Source organism: Liolophura sinensis, chromosome 6 (genome assembly GCF_032854445.1).
Source record: "Liolophura sinensis isolate JHLJ2023 chromosome 6, CUHK_Ljap_v2, whole genome shotgun sequence".
In the NCBI taxonomy this organism is placed as follows: Eukaryota; Metazoa; Mollusca; class Polyplacophora; order Chitonida; family Chitonidae; genus Liolophura; species Liolophura sinensis.
In genome coordinates, this window is record NC_088300.1 from 55,919,949 (window position 1) to 55,941,703 (window position 21,755).

At 40.5% G+C, this 21,755-nt stretch overlaps 1 protein-coding gene across 3 annotated transcripts in view; it reads left to right on the plus strand.

Moving 5' to 3' along the window:
• The window catches only part of LOC135467704 (lactadherin-like), a 42,176-nt gene extending 34,595 nt beyond the window's left edge, over window positions 1-7,581 (plus strand). For all 3 annotated transcript variants that reach the window (XM_064745517.1, XM_064745519.1, XM_064745518.1), the window contains 4 exons: window positions 135-279; window positions 1,561-1,608; window positions 2,042-2,287; window positions 4,001-7,581. In XM_064745517.1, coding sequence (XP_064601587.1) covers window positions 135-279; window positions 1,561-1,608; window positions 2,042-2,287; window positions 4,001-4,275 — 714 coding nt within the window. In that variant the 3' untranslated portion in view covers window positions 4,276-7,581. The remainder of the gene's footprint in view (window positions 1-134; window positions 280-1,560; window positions 1,609-2,041; window positions 2,288-4,000) is intronic.
• Window positions 7,582-21,755: the final 14,174 nt, after the last annotated feature.

A 21,755-nucleotide genomic window follows, 5' to 3' on the forward strand; every position in this document is an offset into this window, starting at 1 on the left:
ACGGTCAGCACACGGCATGTCGCCCAGAATAGAGTAGATACCAGCACGACCCCGCCTTGACCGGAAATGACCACCACACTTCCGGTTTGGGCATACTCGCCATAGGATCTTCATGCTTTACATTTTCACGACAGGAATTCGGTGGCAATATGGACAAGCACATGGAAAGGGTTCACTATTTGAATTCCCCTTTCGTGGCCCGTTATGTTCGGTTCCATCCAATCGAGTGGCACCAGAAGATAAGCATGCGTGTTGGTCTTCTCGGCTGCCCTTACACAGGTGAGTGAACTTTAATGACGTCATCGCCAGATTTATTGCAGCATCACAAGACAGCCTCAGGAACTTCTACCTCCTTAATGTGTTAATCAACGAGATCCGGTTGCTGGATTTTTTTGTTGAACATTTAATGGTGACAGCGTTGTATCTATTTTTGCTTGTCTGAGCAAAACGCTCCTAAACATTCAGCAAATTCAAGTTTATACAATTTTCAGTCGAAATTTTGTAAAGTTATGTCATTTTAATGCGTTATAAATGGTTGAGAGGCAAATTTATAACTCTTTATGCCACTAAAAGTGAGGAATGTTTTTGTTGGGTCGGGTATTGATGTCAAAACGTAAATAGTGGGCGATCTGTTAGTTGGATGGGAGGAGAATTGACTCCTGTTTATTTGCCGCCCCAGGAATGTGCTCTGACTTGGACTCCGTCCAAAGCCATTCAGGCAGGTTTGGTGTAAGACACAAAAGCTGTAAGGTGATTTGTGACGGCTGGCCAATATGTGTGCTTTTGGTATGGTAATTATCACTCGGCAGTCCCACGACCCCTGTATTCTACACACAATCTAACATCCACTTCTATATGGCTCCACAAGTCAACCGTCTAATTGCGCATATGAAACAGGTTACATTTTTGACGCGTCACTGGGCATTTCTGCCATGCCCGATACTCATATATTACCACTACCCCCTCCTTGTGTTTCTGTGATACCCCTTTATCATTCTGACAATTTTTTATAGGACAATAAAGAAAAATGTTTACAAATATGCCTAGTCACTGTGGTGTCGAATTACCGACTGGAATCAATTTCCTAAAATCCAGTAAATGTTGTGTTGTCATTGTCTTCAAGATGTATAATTGAGGTATTTTTGATACAGTGGCGTCAATAAGCGACTTGTGTCACATTCCTGGTCAGGTATTTTCTCAGAGGGTACTTGTATAGCAGCGTATGTTTGTAATGTTGTTAGAGTTCATCAACACCAACACCCTAACCACTAGTCATTGTGTGGTACACCAAACACAAAATATCACACAATACCCGAGTAAGATATTGTGGTATGATTTATGAAAGCCCGGTACCCTGTATTGTGGCATGCACGTTTTATGTAGCGTAGAAAACGTATCAAAGGATTAGCTGTGAGGGAAAAAACCCACCCTCTGTATCATTCTTCGCAATGCGCATCTAGCACGACCACATGGCTTCACTGTTGCAGTTAAAGGTTCTAGGTATGAACATAATTATAGGGCAGAAAACCATTACCTAAAGTCGTAATTTTGTTTCCATAGGTCACTGCGGCTCGGGTTTTATGCGGGTGAACGACGACACACCTTGTAGTGAGTATGACCTTAATAAAACTCTTTAGATATTACGACCTGCTGACGTAGATGGTAATCTGGTGAAACATCCCCGCATTTTTTGGCTTTGTTATTTACTGTAAGGTGTAGGTGTACGCCCCTCTTCGTCAGACTCTTTGAACACGGATTGAATATCGGGAGACTGTCTTTATAGTCTGGTGCCCTCTACAGCGCGGGTCTGGACGACGTGTTACATTACACTGAAATGTGACTGACATCAGACTTTATCTCAAAAATACACTCTATTTAAATTGAGGTCTTCAGCTCACGCGTTGAGCCGGTTATAGATTTGAAAACCTGTCCAAAGTTTAATCTGTATGAATCCAAAAGCTTAAAGCATTGAGAAGTAATAAAGTTGTCAGTTGTTGGAGATGTTATTTTTATACTGGTATTTGCGTCTTTACCCCAACAGTTGAAAACTTGGCGTTTAAAAAAGAGAGCTGGATTAACAGCCGGCGCCATTACAAACGTCACATCCGGAATAGAATCGTCCACGGGCATGCTTCAAGGGCCGTTGATGGCGACTTCAACCGTAACCTAAACAGCTGCACGATTCTGGATAACTTGTATGGAGACAACCCGGTGTGGATGGTAGACTTGGGCAGGAAGGCTAAAATCGCCGGGGTGATGATTCACACCTGGCAGGGCAGCGGACAAGGTGAGACCAGAGACTGCGCACGATCGTAGTCATACCGGAAGTGGTATTTAATAACTTCAGTTTTAAATGATTTATGATGAGCCTCAGGGTTTTTAATTAAAGAAAAACATTAAATAAAAGATTACGAAAACATTTTCTACTGAATTTATAAAAATATACTTTATTTATCCAATTATATATATATATATATATATATATAGATATATATATATATATATATATATATATATATATATATATATATTGAAAAGTAGATAGGACCAAATAACATGCAGCTGCAATAGCCATGCATGGAATTCTGAAAATTGTATAGGCCTACCATTCAGAGGTGATTAAGTTATGTTATCTGTTTGTTATGTGTTATTTTTTTCTCAGATATTTCTCAGATATTTCTTTAATTACTGTTGTCCAATAAAAAAACTTATGGTGATCATCGAATGACATTCACGACAACGCACTGACATCTCCGATTAACGTAATTCGAAATTCTATGCCAGAGCTGTTCAATTTAACCTTTTTTAAAATGCAAGGTATGTGCAAATTGGATTGAGTGACGTCATTTGTAACTGAGTTGTTCTAAAGCTGTCCAAAAGATGTTTCATGAAAATTCCGAACATTTGAATAGATATAGCATTTAAATTCCAAACAGTACGATGTTCACGTTTGATTTGTAAACATTAGCGCATTCCTCTGAGATTGCAGCACGCCGTGTAATTGGTGTTTTACATGCAATACTTGACCTATGGGGATCAGTTACTTCTGTGAACAGAGGTTTTTGAGGGGCTTCTGACGCTATCAGGTTATCATACCATTGGATAACATAGACAGGTGACAGCCGGGGTCAAACTGTCTCTATAGCGCACTGCTCTGTCATCTTCAGACCTTCTAGTATGTTCTACACGCGCAGGCGTACTGCCTTAGTAGTAGGTTTTGCCAGCGCATTGATTTTCGTTACTATTTATGTAGTAAGTTTGTCACCTTTAGCCGAATCAATATAAATAACCAAATATTGGCGTGCTGCTATGGTCTACCACCAAGTGGAGCTTGCAGTTTTCTCTACAACAAATGAGAAAGTCAACCTAGTGTGACAAGCATTTTTTTAGTCACTGCTGCTGGATACCAAGTGGTGGGATTTTGTGACCTTGGTACCCTCGAGCGGGTGGTTAGTATTGGTTGTTAAAAACTGTTCCTTTTCAAAAACAGACAGAATTTCCTGCAGAATATTTTACATATAACAGGGTACAAAAATAAATAACAAAATTTTTGATGTATTTCCAACCAGTGTTGTCTGTGTAGCGCTAGCTGCGTAAATTTCGCATGTCTAGCACATAGCAACATACTTCTCACAGCCAAAGCACCAATTAAGACTTTAAAAATCTCACCGGAAGCACGCTGAGGGCACAATTGTAACTCGGAGCAGGAATTTGTGTAAAACATTTTCAGGTCCAACAGATGCACTTGGGAAAATAAAACAGGACTCTAGTTATACCGAAACCTGTTTGAAAAAAAACGGATGTGATAAGTCATTTTTTTATCATGACTTATGGTTTTGCTAGTGTTTTTGCATGCAGAATTAAGACAGTTAAGTAGGCCTAATTGTATAGTTATCAAATACCTATCAATCACATATTATGGTTTTTCAGAATTCTTAATTCAATACATTGAAAACATTATAATACCAGAGTAACCCTGCGTTTGTGGTTTGATTTTCAGAGGATGTCACTAAGTACAAGAACTATCAGTCGAACCTCGACAAACTGGTTGTATATGTTGACGATAAGTTGAAGGATGAAGACGATTCCTATGCTTCTGGGAACATGTGCGGCTACGTGTCTCGACTAAATAACGCACTTTTCCTACCCAGGTTACACATCAGTTGTATCAGACCGATGGAAGGTCGCTATGTGCTGGTGGAAGCCTGGGGCGTGCCTAATAGCTGGAGCAGACTTTTCAGCGCTGTATTATGTGAAGTTCAAATTTACGAATAGTCGGCTGACAAGAATTAATGCAGATCCGGCCACGGCTGACGGACTGTCTTCTACAGATACGACCTTGGACGGTCTGCTTCTCTTTGTCAGTGTTTAGCGTTTATGGCACAGTGTGATTCCAGAAAAGTGGTAAACAATGGACCATGGGTACAATGGACCCAGACTGCATCACTGCCGCTCCTCAGGTGACGTCACTTCCGTTGAATTGTTGTGCTCTGGCGTCAATCTCAGGCAGCTGAACTTTTATTCTGGGTGGACGTCATCATTAGACTGTTGGACAAGTGTTTCTCACCATGAGATCATCGTCGGTTGATATTTTCGTTAATATGTGCTGCTTAACGTGACAATGGCCAAAGTGCTATCACCAGGTAGATGTACCTTCTGCTTCACACAGACTGCATAGGGTTGGCGATGTATGTGCACAGACTTGATACAGATCGCTGCTCTCCGTACGAGATTATATGTCTGCTTTGATTGTCATATTATGTGTTGGTTGACGTAGGCGGGCCTTATGCCGATTGGTGAAGACTAGCATCCTATAACGACTGGCACTTAAGCTCTGTCTTAAAATGACGTCATACGGGAAGCACTATTATAGGTCAGCCAATCTATTCAAATGGGTTGCGGCCATTGACGCCGCAGAAGATGATGATGGTGTGGAAGTGAAATCACAAACTATGGTGTCTCATACAGCGCCTTACAAGTGGGAAAATTCTCATGCTTTGACAACACTGTAAATCTGTAGTTCTCTGGACAGATAATGGTGAGGGCCGCTCCACGGAAGGTCAAAACTCACCGGTACTACAATGTTATTATTGTATTACTCCAAACAGATATTCGACATTCAGCAATCCTAGAGACTTGCTTAAGGATGTGTACCGGAAGATTACTACTTCACACGACCTTTAATCCAGTCACTTCTTACTACAACAGCTGAGCAGTCGGGTGTGCTGTACATTTAGCTGTACAATAAGGCCATTGTTAATTTAACAGTGGTTGTGGACTAAGCCACGTCACTGATTCAAAGACAAGGTTGTTATTTCTGTTTATCAGACAACTTAAACACATTTGATTGACTTCTGCTTTGAACTCCCAGTAGTCCCAGCTCTCAAACACTATCAAAGTTTCTGTTTAAAAGTGTTGAAATTTGATTGTACTTTGGCTGAATTATTTTGAAAAACTGGAAAATAACATGATTGTTAGTTTAGGACAGCATTCTCCTCAGACATCAATTGATCTTTAGGTATCACCCAGAACTCCCAAATCCTAACTCGTTGACCACCATCCACAAGTCTCTACTCTAAATTTTAACGCAGATGATGCCCTCTAGCTCCTGGTATATGTTATATGTGTGACCGTTAAGTTTACACCAACGTTGACCATAGGAACTTGTTTTCGTAACATGTTAACACGCTGTTTGAATATGCATGTATATGTATGTATTAAACAATTGTTGGTGTATTCTCTTAAAAATAGAACGTTATGATTAAAATTTGTGAATTGCTGAAGTGCACGCGGTATTCAGAAGGCCTTATCGTCAGTACTTACTGAAACAAGTTTATCTCGTCTTCCATATATCTCCACCCTAACACCCTCTCCCTATATGTGGATTGCTTCATCCAAACTGTTAGAATATATCCTTAACCGTGACTTTTATCTCTCATGCCTCCAATGTTCATCAAACACCTGGAATAGTAGATTTGTCGACTTGTGCATAAGAATATAAAGTACCGTAGAGAAAACTGTTATATTGTGTGTTCCCTGTTTATATACGCCGAGATCCAATATCTTGTGAGTGCATAATAAACGCTGGGCGTTGTTGTTGTTGTTGTTTCATGTTTACAATGGCGGAGAAAATTAAGCCGCGCTGTCTCTCTCGGTCACGTGATGAAATAGTAGATTTTATACACTTTGTTACTATTCTACATTCGTGATATAGTATATAGTTTTTATACACATTTGTATTCAATGGAAATCATGAACTTTGATATCAGAGGTGTGAAATAGGGCCTGTTTTTGTAAAGAGTTTTATGTCTCTTGTCACTCGTTGTTTGGTATTTACCGTCTCGTTGACCTTCTTCTTCAGCTGGTCTCTTTATAGGCTGACGTATAGGGACTAAGGTCTGTCTTCTCAACTTATGACACTTTTAATGACTTGTCTCAGGGCAGGGAATGTTCAAAGGTGCGGGTAAATTTATACCATTTGTCATGGATTGTGTAAGTGACTGGCTTTTCTTCACTGCCTTTCAGGCCAGTCGGGACGTTTTTGGGTAATAATTGTGTGACATGCGTTAATCAGTGTACACGCTCCGTCCATGCCGGCAGGTCTTCCCTACCACTTAGCGGGCATGAGCGGGAATACAGACGTGAGTAATATCGCTTAACGGCTGTTCATCTCCCACCTGTGTGAGACTGTTATATACAAGGTGTCACTTTTACACCTCTTGTATGTACTCTTCCCTCAGTCCGCTAAACTCTATAGACATCTCACACAGATGATGTACATAATGGAATACTTACATAAAAGAAAAGTGTGGAAGAGTGATCTATGTATAGAAAAAGTTATCACGATATGTGGTGGTGATAACATTATCACCATATTTAGCGACAATGTATTATCACTGTTAATAATGATGATGATAATGCCATCACTGAATGCTGAACATAATTCCGCATTCCCCGCGGTTATGGTAATTGCCATTACATTCTGTGATGATGTTGTGTCATTATTGTCTATTGCAATGAAGAAATATGCCATCTCTGTACATGCTGAGGATGATATGACGTGTCTGTATTTCCTTAGTGATTGTCGTCTTCGATGTTATGGCACTGTTCATCATAATGTCATCAATGTCAGTGCTGATTTGTGTTGTCCATGGTGGTAACGATGTTAGTACGGTGAAAATAATTCCACGACTATCGTCCGTGTTAAAACACCATGTTCAAATACGGTGTTAACGATGTTGATAACAAGTATAGTGGCCATCAAAGAAGACAATAGTGTCATCGGCCACTGATAACATTGTCGTTGGCGGTAGTATAAGTGTCATGAGCCGTGATAATATTGTTATCAATGATAATAACATTGTCACCAGCAGTGCAAACAGTGGCATAAGCGGTGACATTAGTGGCATAAGCGGTGATATTAGTGAGTCTAATACCATCCTCATTGTGTACAGTGCTGGCTTAATCCTCACAGCTGAGTATATGATGTATTTATTTATGGACATAACAGTGGTTGGTGCGGAACGTTCTGCATCCATCAATCATGTATAGTTTACCTCAAATAAATTATGACACTCAATCTCCACTGCTCTATTGCTATGTGTTTTTGTCTTTAATGGCGACAGGCGTTATTGTGTGCGTGACTTAAAATTGTTTATTTCTTTTCGATAGCTTTTTTTAGTAGAATTTCTAACAGACTGGTATGTCATGAATTGTTGTATGTAGCACAAGTGGACCCTCAAAGACGACAAAGCAGATACAAATTTATTTTCTGGTTGTTCTGCAATTTTAACACCTTGCGTTCACTGACGACTCTGTCATCAAATATAAAGAGACTTAAGAAGAATGGAATCGTTCGTGTCCCGTCTAAAAGTAAAGTTCCGACAACTACCAGTAGTCTCGGAGAACCTCACACAGAATCCTGGCACCTGGGGCCGGTCATACAAAGCAATCGTAATGCAGCGTCAAGCGAATTTACCATAGTGACATATCTCTTCACTGTGCGATGTCACTGGCGCTACATTGTTACTGCATCGCAAGACGGGCTCTTGGGGGCAGTCCTTTCGTCAACGGAACATAGAAACGTTCACACTCTGACTAGATTTCCCTCTCAAGACGTGCACCGAGAGGTCTTCGTGTTCCGCATGTAATCAGTCGTAGGCGGAGAAAATTGCCGTGATCGAGGAATAGATCTGTGGGTAAACCCAGTTTATTTGTTGTGGTGTTCAGGACTTTTTACTAGTTCAGCTGCCAGAATGTTCGCTAGACGCCATGGCAATGGCACGAGACAGACGAAATTCTGAGGTACTAGACTACCCTGTGGCCAATGCGGTCACGTATATTTGTTGGAATCAGACATGTTTTGCTCAATCGGTTTTGGTCTTATACAGCTGAAGTTTTATTACGTACCTGTCGAAAAGTGGTAGTTCTTTTCATACTCCAGCAGGCTTTCTCAACGTCTCCACTAATATTCTTGAGTTGGCCTCTATGGCGAATGACCGGCCCGATGGCTCGGTAGAGTGTCCGCTTCATGGGGCGGTACTGGATCAATCCTGGATCGGGTCATACCTCAGAACTGAAAAGAGGAAGCTTCTTCGCTTGGCGTTCAGCATTAAGGACATAGCGCAACGACTGGTTGACTGCTCAGTATAATGGCTCGGGTGGAGCGGCTTTCTTGCTTGCGGTAAGTCGTCTCAGTGAAGCAGCATTGGATAAAACAGCGGTGGAAACCCGTCCTGTAGCAAGGAGCCACATTACACTTACATGCTCTCTAAGGACTCCGTCTGCCTCAACAATAACTATAGTTTATAATATTAGTGTGGATACTATGACTGAAAAATTGTTTTACGTACGACGTTAAACCTTAAGTTCTCACTCACTCTGTGGGGAAATACCAATCAAACAAAGCCATATCTGATGATAAACCAAGCGAATAAACTCATATGGGGAAAGACCAGAGGTAAGAGCAGCTGAGATCTCCATTCAGAGGTTTTGAAGCTGACTAAGGCATGATATAATTGTGCAGCATAATATATGTAGATTTGCCAGTCTTGTGCTACGTACCGCCTTTAGACGGTCATTAAAACTCGCTCATTGAACTCGCTCATCCTTTTGCTCATTTAACAATGGTGTTTGAGTAACGAAACTCGCCCGTGTTATGACATTTAATTCTGAGATGTTAATGGATGATGTTTACAGGGCGGGCAAAAACTGGTTTCTAATGTCCTAGCAGATAAATAACTGATTCCTTTTGTGGATGTCGGGGATATTACGGTTGTCACGTCAAATTTCTCTTTTCTGTTTACGTCGTCACACAGTCACCCTGGATACAGTTATGAGATAAGTGTATACATACAATGTGGTAAAAGGTTCAGACTTATTATAGTGGCGATAGATAAACTTTAATAGATATAAAGATGTGCTGTAGGTGTAAATTGCTCCACCCATAAAGTTAAATCTTATCGTCGGTGTATAAGTATATAGAAAATCTTTGATTACACCGTTAAACCCCCACATGCTGATAAACAAGTGTGGATACGAAGATTAGATGTGGTTTAAACCCGTCTGTAGATCAGTTGTTCTATAGTCGACAACCACATCGCTGACTATTGATGTCGAGAGTTCGTTGCATGCTTCCGCCAATTCGACTTAGTTTTACTATCAACAGAATTACAAACTTGGACATCATTTCAATTTTTTTTTTTTTAGAATTTTTGGAACGGAGCATTTATTTTTTAAATTTATTTATTTGATTGGTGTTTAACGCCGACTCAAGAATGTTTCACTTTACCACGACGGCGGTCAGCATTATGATAGGAGCTGCAGGAGTGTTGGCAGACCCTCCCACGTAAGGCCGGAGAGGAAGCCAGGATGGGCTGGACTTGAACTCACAGGGACGGCATTGGTGAGAGGCTTCAGGGTCTTTACGCCGTGTTTGCGTGCTAACCCCCTCGGCCAACGGGGCCCCTTGAACAGATTAAAATGCATTACAGAATTAGTTTTTCTACTTGCCAATTTTTTATATATATATTACATAGCTATGAGTGCATTCACTTTGATACCCACTGATGGTTCACAACAGACAACCCGTAAACACCAGTGTTTTAAATCAGTTTTATTGATCGGTAGACCCAGGGTCAATCCTGGGTTGAGTCACACCTAAGATTTAAAAGCGAAAGTTGTAACTTCCTCGCTTGGCGTTTGGGATTACGGCGACAATGCAACGACTAGCTGACCTGTATCAATATAATGGCTCGGGCGGGGCGGCTTTCTTGCCTCCGGTAATGCATCTCAGTGAAGCAGCACTAGATAAAAGACCCGTGGAAACAAACAAGGGGGCACATTACATGCACTCTAAGAATTCCTTCGTCGTCATATGACTGAAAAATTGTTTAACAACGTTAAAACCCAAGCACTCCACTCACTCCACTCTTTCAGTATACGTAAATGATGCATAAAGCAGTACATGGTCGTATAAGGTATAATACCTCTTATAGTATCCACACTAATATTATAAACTATAGTTATTGTTGAGACAGAAGTTCACGGGAATGGTATGAGATCATTTTGACATGGTACAGACTCGTCCCACCCCCATACAAGACGACTCGCCCCTTATCTAAAGGTGTACGTGTATGCCTTCATGTGCATGACATTGGGTACTTAACCCGCTCCTTGAGACAGTTGTGTAACAAAGAATTATGATATGATGCAATACTGGCAGACGTTAAACGCCCTTGGTTAAACGCCCTTTGGTATCACCCAATATGAAATCACACATGGTATTAAACATGTAGATAAAGCTTGTGGAATGTACAAAACAAGGTTACTGCGGCCTAGGGATCACACGCCTAGTGATTGGTGTGTGCGTGTCGTAATGCATGTACAGGAAAAGGCGTCATTATGTCACAACATGGTTATTTTTTATAAAACAGCGTACAGCTAGTAATTTTGTACATTGTGCAGATTAGAAGTGTAATAAATCCGAACCGGTGAATCGAATTGTCGTCTTTCAAGAACAAGATATACATTGATCTTGACGTGTTAATTGTGTACATTTTTTGTGATCTTCGTGAACATGTAAGAATTTCGTTTGCATGTGTACTTGACATTAACTAGTTATATCGATATGCATACTACGCTGTGTTGTATTCAGTGGGATCGAATCACTTGTGAACTTGTTATCAGTATGTTTATGATGTGGACAAGCGTGCAGCTTGGATTCCATTCTTCCTCAACACGTCACTACTGTCATATTTTATAATACATTCTCAAAAATAAAGGTGCCGCGTGAAACCATAAAGTTGCTCCAGCTTATAGCTATGATGGAACACCCAATGGTTCTATACAGAATTCTATCCACACGTGAGGTTCCATATGGGACCATGTTAAAATGGCATGATACGCAATTCATGCCTGGAATATCCACTGTCTGCCCGGCATCATTGAAAACTGATGACCGCTTCTCTCTTGTGTGTTACCGGCTTTATTTCTTATTATTTTCATACATACCTTTGTCTTTGGGAGCTAGTGTAAACGTTGTTTTGGAAATGGATCTTGCGATTATCGACTTGGAACGCCCTTTATGGACTACGAATGGTATGTGAATGTCGGACATGACGCTTATATCTACTATTTTCTGGTAAAAAGTTGTTAACAGAAACCTTTTTAAGGAAGTTTTCTATTTTTGTCCAGACTGCATTCCGAGCCTCAAAGATTAGCACAATTTCATACCCCCAATTCCTTAAACTCTTTGCACTTGGAACCTTTATCACTTGTTACAAACTTCACAATCATAAATTTTATCAAGACAACTTTGCTCTCATAACTTACAACGTAAATGTGTGAAACCAAAGGTTAAAAAATGAAATAAAACATTCTTCAAACTTCTAAGGTAGGCCCACACGTATTTCTAGCCAGAGGGCGAGTTGATCACTAGGTCAGGTCTACCTTGCCATGCTTTTATAGACCTATGTCAACAAAGGCAAATGCGACGAAATGATATGTGGAAATCCTTATTTACATTGAGCAAAATATCCATTGATTCATTTTTCACCGTGGATAATTGGCTAACGGGGTTATTGTTTTGGATGTTTTTAACAACAACAACAAAAACTCTCAAATATATAAAACCTTGCAGAGCGTTTTGTGCGAAGCAGAGATGAAACATTATCTTCAATAAAATATGTAGACGTTTCATTACGCTGGTTGTGTGGTATAAAGGCATCGAATTCTCGATGACGGATCACCCTGTATAAATACCTCTATAACCGATTTAAGCACGCTGTCTGCACATTGCTACCCTAGCCTCCCTGGTCCTGTGTTTATGTCGGCCACATCTGTCTACACGCAACCATCAATCAATCAGTCAAAAAAGCAAACTTCCACAAGCGGAAAAACAGGTTCTCTGGCTGAATGATGCGCTCAGCCCCGTTTTGCTGGCATCGAGCCTCGTCCTGGCCCTCAGCTGACCCACAGCGCCGTCTGTAGGCCTCCGCCAGTGACATATATGATAACAGTTCCTTACCATTACGTAACCAAACAATAGCAGGTTAATAACCCCGATGTTTAAAAGAGCTTAGCCGGTTATAGCTGTGTATCATCAGCTCTTGGAGTAGCCTACATCCAGCGGAGATTTTGTGAGGGATTGGTGTCACGTAATGCGTATACGGTTGTTCTATAACCGGAGATGAAAGCAGAGTCATGCATGCCTTTCACATCTAATAGTTTTACTGACCTTATTCCATGCTCGAAAATGATCTTGATTGTCAGCCAGTTGTTACCGCATAAAACCGATGAAACATAAACTGTGCAATTAGACAACACATGCAGCAATGGTTACTTTATGTGTGTGCATGGGGTTCTGTTTGTGACACTCAACCGCAGAGTGGGTCTACCTAGCCCCCAAAACGCGACGGTCACAAAACGCGACGTCGAACTTTGAAACGCTACATGGGTTCTTTGCAATGTCATTTTTGCTCATGTTAAAAACTCATTTAAAATTTGATGTCGCGTTTTGAAACTGGACGTTGATTTAAATGGGTCATCAATATGTCAAGTCGGGCTTTTGGTGTGGTTTTCCAGTAACAAATATAACACCATACATAAACTCACCATATATTGGCAAATGGCTCTGTTCTGTTAGATTTTTAATTGTGACAAAATTTACATTTCTTTGTTCCAAGTAAGTCAGACACCAGTTTTAAACAGGAATTATGATGGTAATGATAATGGTGACGGTGATATATAATGATGCACGTCTTTGATTGTTGTGCTCCTACAACTATTATTGTACTATTATAAGCCTCCTCACGAATTTCACTTCTGTGATAACTGTTAGTATCATGGGTGGACAAATTCAACTGACTGCCTCCTCACAAATGCCACGATAACACTGATAATGATAATTATAATAAAATGTAAATGTTGATGATGTTGATGAGGCATGGCGATTGTTTATTTATTTGATTGTTGTTTACCATACTGAATACTTATACGATGGCGCTCAGTTTATGAGGACAGGAGGCTGGAGTTCTCGTGCATGGTAAACCACCAACCTTCGCCAAGTTACTAACCAACTTTCCAACGTATGATGTACCTACACTGGAATTATACTGATAGAAAAGAAGTAGTCGTCAACGAAAGTCACATTAACATGACATCGCCGCTTCGGTGTTTCGCTATACCTTTCCGTGTGATACAAAGTTTGATGGAGAGTGAATTATCGAAGCAGCCATCGATTTCCATAAACGTCTAAATTATCCGTCTGCTAGGTAAAATGCATGTTCCTCTTAGATTGTCACAATGTCTAATAATATGCACTTCTCTCGAATATACAGAACGCTTCGGTGGTTTCATTGTTAGATCGTCCGCATCGAACTCGCGGGAAAATTTAGTAAGAAGTAAAATCCCAAACATCCATTCATTCATTTGGAGTGGGGAGATCTGGGATCAAACCTGGGTCGGATGAGGCGGTAACCTGCGGATGGTCGTGGGTTTCCCCAGGGCTCCTTCCACCATAATGCTGGCCGCCGTCGTATAAGTGGAATATCCTTGAGTACGGCGTAAAACACCAATCAAATAAATAAATAAATAAATGGGTCGGATGATACCAAAGTATAAGAATTCGATGAAATATTCTTGAGTGGTATAAAACAAATCAAATAAATAAATGTAATATGGCAGATTTCGTATTACATAAAAACTGCTTAGTTGGAAACTTATTTTTATTGGAAACCATTTTCTGAGTCTAAAATACATAAGCTAGGCCAAGGAATACTAAGTACACAACTTATAAAAGTATACACTAATTATGAAGAAAGAATACCACCCACTACTTCCCGGAGAATATTGACTTTACTAAGAATACAGTCAAGTTATTATCCATTGGATTAAGTAGGGTTCATATATATGATAAACAGGTTACCGCAAAAAGGTAGGCCTATGCTGTACTTATGGCATTCCGAATGGGCACGTAACTCCCAATGTTTTAGTTATAAGTAAGTTAATAGTAAATGCAAGGATTCCATCTGTTTTGGGGAATCGTACTCAGTATTGTTCAGAAAGAATTACAAGGAGATGTCTTCTATATAAAACAGTATGTGTGCGTAAATTTTCTTAATTGTTACAGTCTGACGTTGTGATGTGAGCTTTTTGCTAAATAAAATGCGAATTTTATCAGATGAAAACTAAAGAACGCTCTTGAGAAAATTAGATTTCCTCTGCATGAGGATGAAAGTTAAAAAGAGTAGAAAAAAACCTATTTCTAGACCTATTTACAAAAAAAGTACATGTACATTTATCGCATCACAACAGATCATTGGTTGATGTGAGTCGACACGTCAACATAGTGCGCTATATGTCACTCTGGCATCTGTTAATGTTATAATGCCGGGTATAAACCACAGCCCTGTCAACGCCTGTTTGATATCATTGTAAGCGAGGTAAGCTAAGTGCAGAGATAGCGCGCGACTGTTGTGGAGTATCAGCATATGTATCTGACGCATTCATGCATGGGGATCGGGGCAGACCTGACCCACGGGAAGGGTGGGGCAATAGGGTGGTTTTGAGTCGCTTACCTCATTATTCTTGATTGTAAGAACTTTTGAACTATGCGATATGTGTTGAGATATGCTTGTGGCCATGCTGTGATTCGGTTGACTTCAGACTGTAGCTGACATGGCTGGTACATGTAAGTGTTATCTCGGCAGGTGCCCGCATAACCTCTGTGTCCTCAAGCCAGCGAGTCCTATTCTTTCTATATGGTCCTATTTCACAACCTTTTACTGAAAAACCCAACTATCGCAGATTCTTGACAAAAAAACTGTAAGATTCTTTAATAATAAAGAAATAACATAACTACTGATGGTATCTAGGGCGGTTTTTATCTCTAGTGCTATTATGTAGGACTCGCATGCTCGGGGCTACAGTTTTCATCCTTTACTCAGGACTGGAATGTGGTATGCTGCGCAATGTGATGACTACATATAAGGAACATGAACAACGAAAGAAACTTGTAATGTAACGCCTTAGAATTACACACCGAGAGCATATCACGACAGTTACGGCATGTCAGATATAGTTTGTCGATGTTTATCTCAGAGTTTCATGGTGATTCCTTGGTAGCCCATATAGTAAAGGGTAAAATGACAATTCATCTGTTTTCGAATATCCAAAAGTTATTAACAGTTAAACAGTATTGAGGGCATTATGACGTAAACCTCGTACCTTTGATACTTGATAATTATAGTGTGACACAAAGCTTGGCTTGTACCTGTGATCTGTTAATACCTGATGATGATAATGATGATGCGACATAAAGTTTGTACCTGTGATCTGTTAATACCTGATAATGATAATTATGGTGTGACATAAAATTTGTACCTATGATCTGTTAATATCTGATGATGATAATTAGGGTGTGACATAAAGCTATTACATGTGATCTTTTGATAAGAAAATATCATAGTGTTGTTGTGTAAAGCTTGTACCAGTGATATTTTGATAACAGATCTTGTGATGTAAATCTTGTACCTGTGACCTTTTGATAACTGATTATCATGGTCCTTTGACGTAGAGTTTAGACCTGTGATCTATGGATGACATATTATCAAGATCTGGCAACGTAGGCTTAAACCTCCTCTCTGATGATAACTCATGGTGATGTTGTGCTTCAAACCTTGTAAAAATGTAGAGATTTACGAACAATTAACTTAGAATGATTTTGTTAGAAAAGGTTACCAGTTAGAAAACATTTGACACATGTTATTCTACATAGCGTTTATCACAAAATGTCACAGACTGACGCTTCAGTAAAACGAGAGAAGATATGACAGTGTGATAGTTGACAAACGGCTACACACAACCAGTGTAACCCGGCCTCTTGTCAATTTACCCCAGTTAGGTTTTTATTCTAATTGCCCATATAAATGCTTAAGTGGTAGCAACTTACACACACTTAGCAACATTACTTGAGAAGAATTTGATAGATAATTCATGTATGTTAACAGCAATTTATTAGACGTCATCGTTATAAAATTGCTCAAAACATTGTGTTGTCAGTACATTTAATAGACAATGACATTGAAAGGGTGCAAGGGGACCATAACAGTTTCCTCTCATAGGGCGTTGACGACAGTATAGGAATAGTTTCAATGCTGACATTGTTTATAATCCGTAGCAATTTATAGCAATATATGCAGGCACGTGGCCTGTACATATCTCGCCTTGTAGCGGGCGGAAGGTAGGGCCAGATTCGTTTTTCGTTATTCAAGCATCGAATACCGTGCTAGCACCACATTCATTAAATGAATCTTGAATAACACCATGACAATAAAGAAGTTAGCAAGACATGCGTTTTTCATTATTCCATTTACTTATTTGGTGTCTTACGCCCTGCTGAAGAATATTCCACTTATACGAGGGCGGCCAGCACTATGGTGGGAGGAAACTAGACGATGCCGGAAGAAACTCACGACCAGGCTGTCAGGTTGCTGACAGCCCTTTTGTTATTCCAATTACGACTATCGTGCTTGCAAGACACCCACCATAATGCTGGCCGCCGTCGCATAAGTGAAATGTACGTCGTAAAACACCAATCAGATAAAAAAAATAATAAATACAGCATTTAGCATCGAATTTACACATGCTGACCACTTACATTCTTACCTCCAGTAGCGTGCTCACTAGAGTGCAGTGCTATCACGTTATTCCAAGGTGAAGTAAGAAGCTTGTTCGAAGTTTGTGCGTAGACATTTTTCGTTATTCGGTTAGTCATTAACGTTCCTCCTCGAGTGTAAGAAGTTTACACAAACATGGTGCTAGTGAGTTTTACGTTATTCAACTTCTCAGTAACATGCTGGCTCGAACATGGCGCTGACACGCTTTTCATTATTTAGATTTTCAGTAATGTGCTGACTCAAATTGGATGAGGGCGTCCAATTGATTTTCTTTTGTACACTGCTTATAAGCTTACACCATGTACTAGAGCTATACATATGTCAGCAACAGGACTGAATTCAAAGATTGGATGAGTGCTTTACATGGCCTATAGGGCTTTTAAGGAAACCCTTTGCACCGTCAAGTCACGACACAAGAATACAAGGAAACCCTTGTTTAAAAACCCTTAACTGATTTTTAATATATAAATAATTGTACTGTAAAACAGCGAAGTCTTGAGTCCTGTACCTGTTTGGAATATACAAAAATAGTAAAATATTTATGCTATACTTCACCTTGGGTAACTGTGTGTTGATACTCACTATCATATCCATATATAATACGACGTCGTACAGTCCTAAACGTCCTCATTAAAGCTGCTTAATTACTTTGTTTTATCTCTTCTGATAACAGATACCTTGTAAATAGTTTTTATTCTACATTAGTGATCAACATACCATAACGCAAAGCCTTCATCTTCATTGGCCTCTATGTTTTTTCTACAATTTGGTCAATAACAAAATTATTAAGGCGGCGCCAAGGGAGTGGAATAAGATTCCTTCGAAATTAGGAAGATCCTTTATCTACTTGGCTGTAATCTAAATCTAATCAAAACTGAGGTAAAAGAATATTTGGTAAATACGAACGGGTTTTTCTCCAATTATCCATTTCCGCTATTTACAAGTAATCGGGCCACCAGCAAAGTAAAAATTACCCAAAAAAAAAGAAGAGAAAAACAGAACGGAGTTAATAAAAAAGCGAAAATTTCTCACAGCCTTGCAGTTTGAACGGTCTCGTGAGGCCTGTCTGCATCGCTTGATTCGATTTAATACGTAAAAGCGTTTTGGCATATAAAGCTGGTAATAGAAGAGCAGGAGCAATCACAAGAAAGAACGCACGCGTAAACGTAGTTGAGATTCTTAACCTCAGTTACTTTATACATAGGGGGGCTGCCCAGTGTTTCACTGGATTAGAACTCACGGCAATATTTAGTAGGTTAGTGAACATCATTATCAACATTGTGATATTACAACAGAAAACTGTGGCTGCCGATACCCATGGTAATAAACCGAAAATCTCTAATGACAAGCAATCTTTTCATCCGGTGCCTTGCGATTTCATTCCGTTCGAGGGTAGGAGATAGGCGATACCGGAAGTCGTTTCTCTGCTCAGTTGCACCTATCTCGTCTACATTATGATCGCACCTGTAGTAACCACACTCTTATGACATCCTATATCTTTGCTGGTACAGATCTGACGTTATTGCGTGTATATTGGCGTACATCATGTTCAGGTCACACTAAGTGTATTTATTTGATGCAATTATGTGTTAAGTGCACATTCCTTGTCTAAGTATTTTACATTCATGAAGTTTGTCAGCTTTCCTAGAGAGCAGGTGGTAAGTGAGAAGCTTTGAGTATTTGAATCAACTTAGTACAAGAGCAGCCCAAAGCGTCCCAGTCTCGCCATCTTCCATGCTGATTTGATGCGTCGATCTGGGTGGGAGGCCATAACACAGCAGCAGGAAAACTGCTGCCGTCTTTCTGCACAATCCCTGGAGATGTCATTAGCCGTTTTCATCAGTGTGCACCCTGCAGGGAAGGTTCTCTGCCGTTTCACCCACGTCTTAGCGTATTATTGGATCAAACGGTTTTTAATTTTGGCAAAGTATGGAAATAATATAGTGGGCGAATTGGTTTCTGTCCAGCACCGGTACTTGACAGAGGATATATCCGGTAACGGAGCGTAAATCCACCAGATTTGAGGTTAAGGAGGATCAGCAGTACCGCATTACTTCATCAGTTACCTCAATGCAAACCACATGAGGCTCATTTTCCGTTCATCTGAACCATTAGGGAGCATTTAGTCCACAAAGTGCATCCATGCAATCCGCTCATATACACCATGTCTACAATATAACACTTATGGACACTTGTACAGGGAGTATCCAGTCACGATCTCGTCGACTCTGCTTTGCAGTGCTACTGTAGGACAGATGATGTGAAGAAAATTCCTGGCACCGATGTATAGAACAAGGTGTGAACAGTAAATTCCAGTCGGAGGGGTTCGCTGACTGATGCTTGAGTGATGGGCTGAATTGAACACGTGACTTACTCTCATATGTGATAGTCTTACGTATGTAGCATGGAGCTACAGGAACCTAGTTCAGAGCCAAACAACTAAAACCAAGACACAAAGGTGATTTCTACAGAATGTCAAAAGCTTCAGTTTTGTGATTTTTAGCTTACACAAGTATAAAAACCTGTATTTATTCCTGTGACAATGCATGTACGATATACGAATAAAATGACCAATAGGCCAATTGGATGGAAACTAAGTTGACTTACTTACTTGATTTATTGATTGTATATAAACTACCGGGCAAAAGAAACGTATAACCTTGTTCAGCACCACAAGAAAGAGAAATAAAGACAGACAGTATCAACATAATAAGCATTATAATGCAATAAACCATTTTCCAAGTTCTGTTCAAAAATTCAAAGCCATATGGATATTACACTTGCTGTCAGTCCGAGTAAAGAAGGCATGGGGTAAATCTGAAAAATTACACAAATGCAAGTAAAGGGACTCCCTTAAAAAACTGTACCTAATGTCCTATCATGTCATAAGACAGATCGTTAGTAGCGTGTGTGAGCACCCATTGCATCAATTAAAGCTAAAATACGTCTCCTCATGGAAGTCGTCAGCCGCCGGATGACGTCATCAGGAATTCTGTCCCACACCTCAAATAAAGCCTGTTCGAGCTGTTGCCTGTTTTGTGGGGGAGGGACGCGTTGTCTCAGACGTCGATCAAGATGATCCCACAGATGCTCTAAGGGATTCATGTCTGGCGATCGTGCTGGCCAAGGCAGTACATTGACATCAACGGTGTCCAGATAATTTAGTACAACTCTGGCGGTATGAGGTCGTGCAATGTCCTGCTGCAAAAGGATACCCCTTTGCTGTTGATGCACGAATGGCACCACAACAGGTTCCAATATTTCATCTCGGTATCTTTGGCCAGTCAGATTTCCCTGGATGATGACCAATCTCGTTCTAACCTGTCCACAAATTCCGCCCCATACAAGCACCCCACCCAGCACCAAAAGGGTGGACATTCTGAATGCAGTTTTGTGCCAATCGCTCTCCCTTGCGTCGATACACACGAATTCGACCATCATTTCTGAAGAGGTTATATCGGCTTTCATCAGTGAACAGCACCCTTTCCCAGTCTCGTCGCTGCCATCGACGTACAACTCTAGCCCAACGCAGCCTGTTTTGACGGTGTAGAGGAGTCAATGCCATTCCACGGAAGGGGCGATAGGCTCAGATACCACTCACGCGGAGTCGTCGTAAGACAGTGCGTCTGCTGATGGGGTGTCCCGGTGCCGTTTCCGCCGTTGACATCGCCGTCACAAACCGGTTACGCAGGTGGATTGTGCGGATGTACCGGTCTTCGCCAGGCGTTGTAACACTTGGCCTGCCCGATCTTGGACGATCTTGTGTCCTGCCTGTTAGGCGGTAACGACCCAACAGTCTGCTGATGGTGGCTTGACTGCAATTGAATGTTCTGGTAATGTGGTGTTGGCTGGCCCCCATGTTGGCCATACCAGTGGCTCTATCACGTTCTGCTTGTGTGAGTCTCGGCATCTCTTAGCTGTTTTTTTATGGTATTGCACCCTTACCATGTGCTATATCGGTATTTATACGGCGGTCATTATCGAGAATTTTCAACAGGGCCCGAAACTCTGTTTTTCCGATTTTTCATGATGTCTTACACCAGTTTCAATGAATCTCGTTAAAAAGTGTACGTGTACACAGGGTGCTTATGTGCAAACGTATTCGCACAACGTTCAAACTTATTCAACTTATTTTTCCATAGAAAAAACTGCATTTAAAAGTTATACGTTTCTTTTGCCCGGTAGTATATGACTAAAGTAACGATGCTTGGACTGCTTGGATTATTGTTAGATGTTTGTATTATTCTGCGTCACGCAGTTGATTCGTAATATTTTTACATGTCCTGATTGTCGTTTTGTTGTTTAAGTTGGTGTTTTTAAACGACCTGGTACGGTAAGGCGGAGAATCGGCCCAAGAGAGGTACGACAAGAAAGTGCAAATTTCAAACTCATACAAGTTATATGGCCATAAAAGAAATGGTTATTTGGTAATAATCCGCCAAAGGTGCACTCTCGATCAAAACGCCAGTTTTTCGTTCAAACGAGGTATTGTGTTTTCAGTTTACAGTATGAAGATCAACGTTGACCAGAAAAATATCTTTACTGGAACTTGTGAATATTTCTACGTGCTGTCAGAGT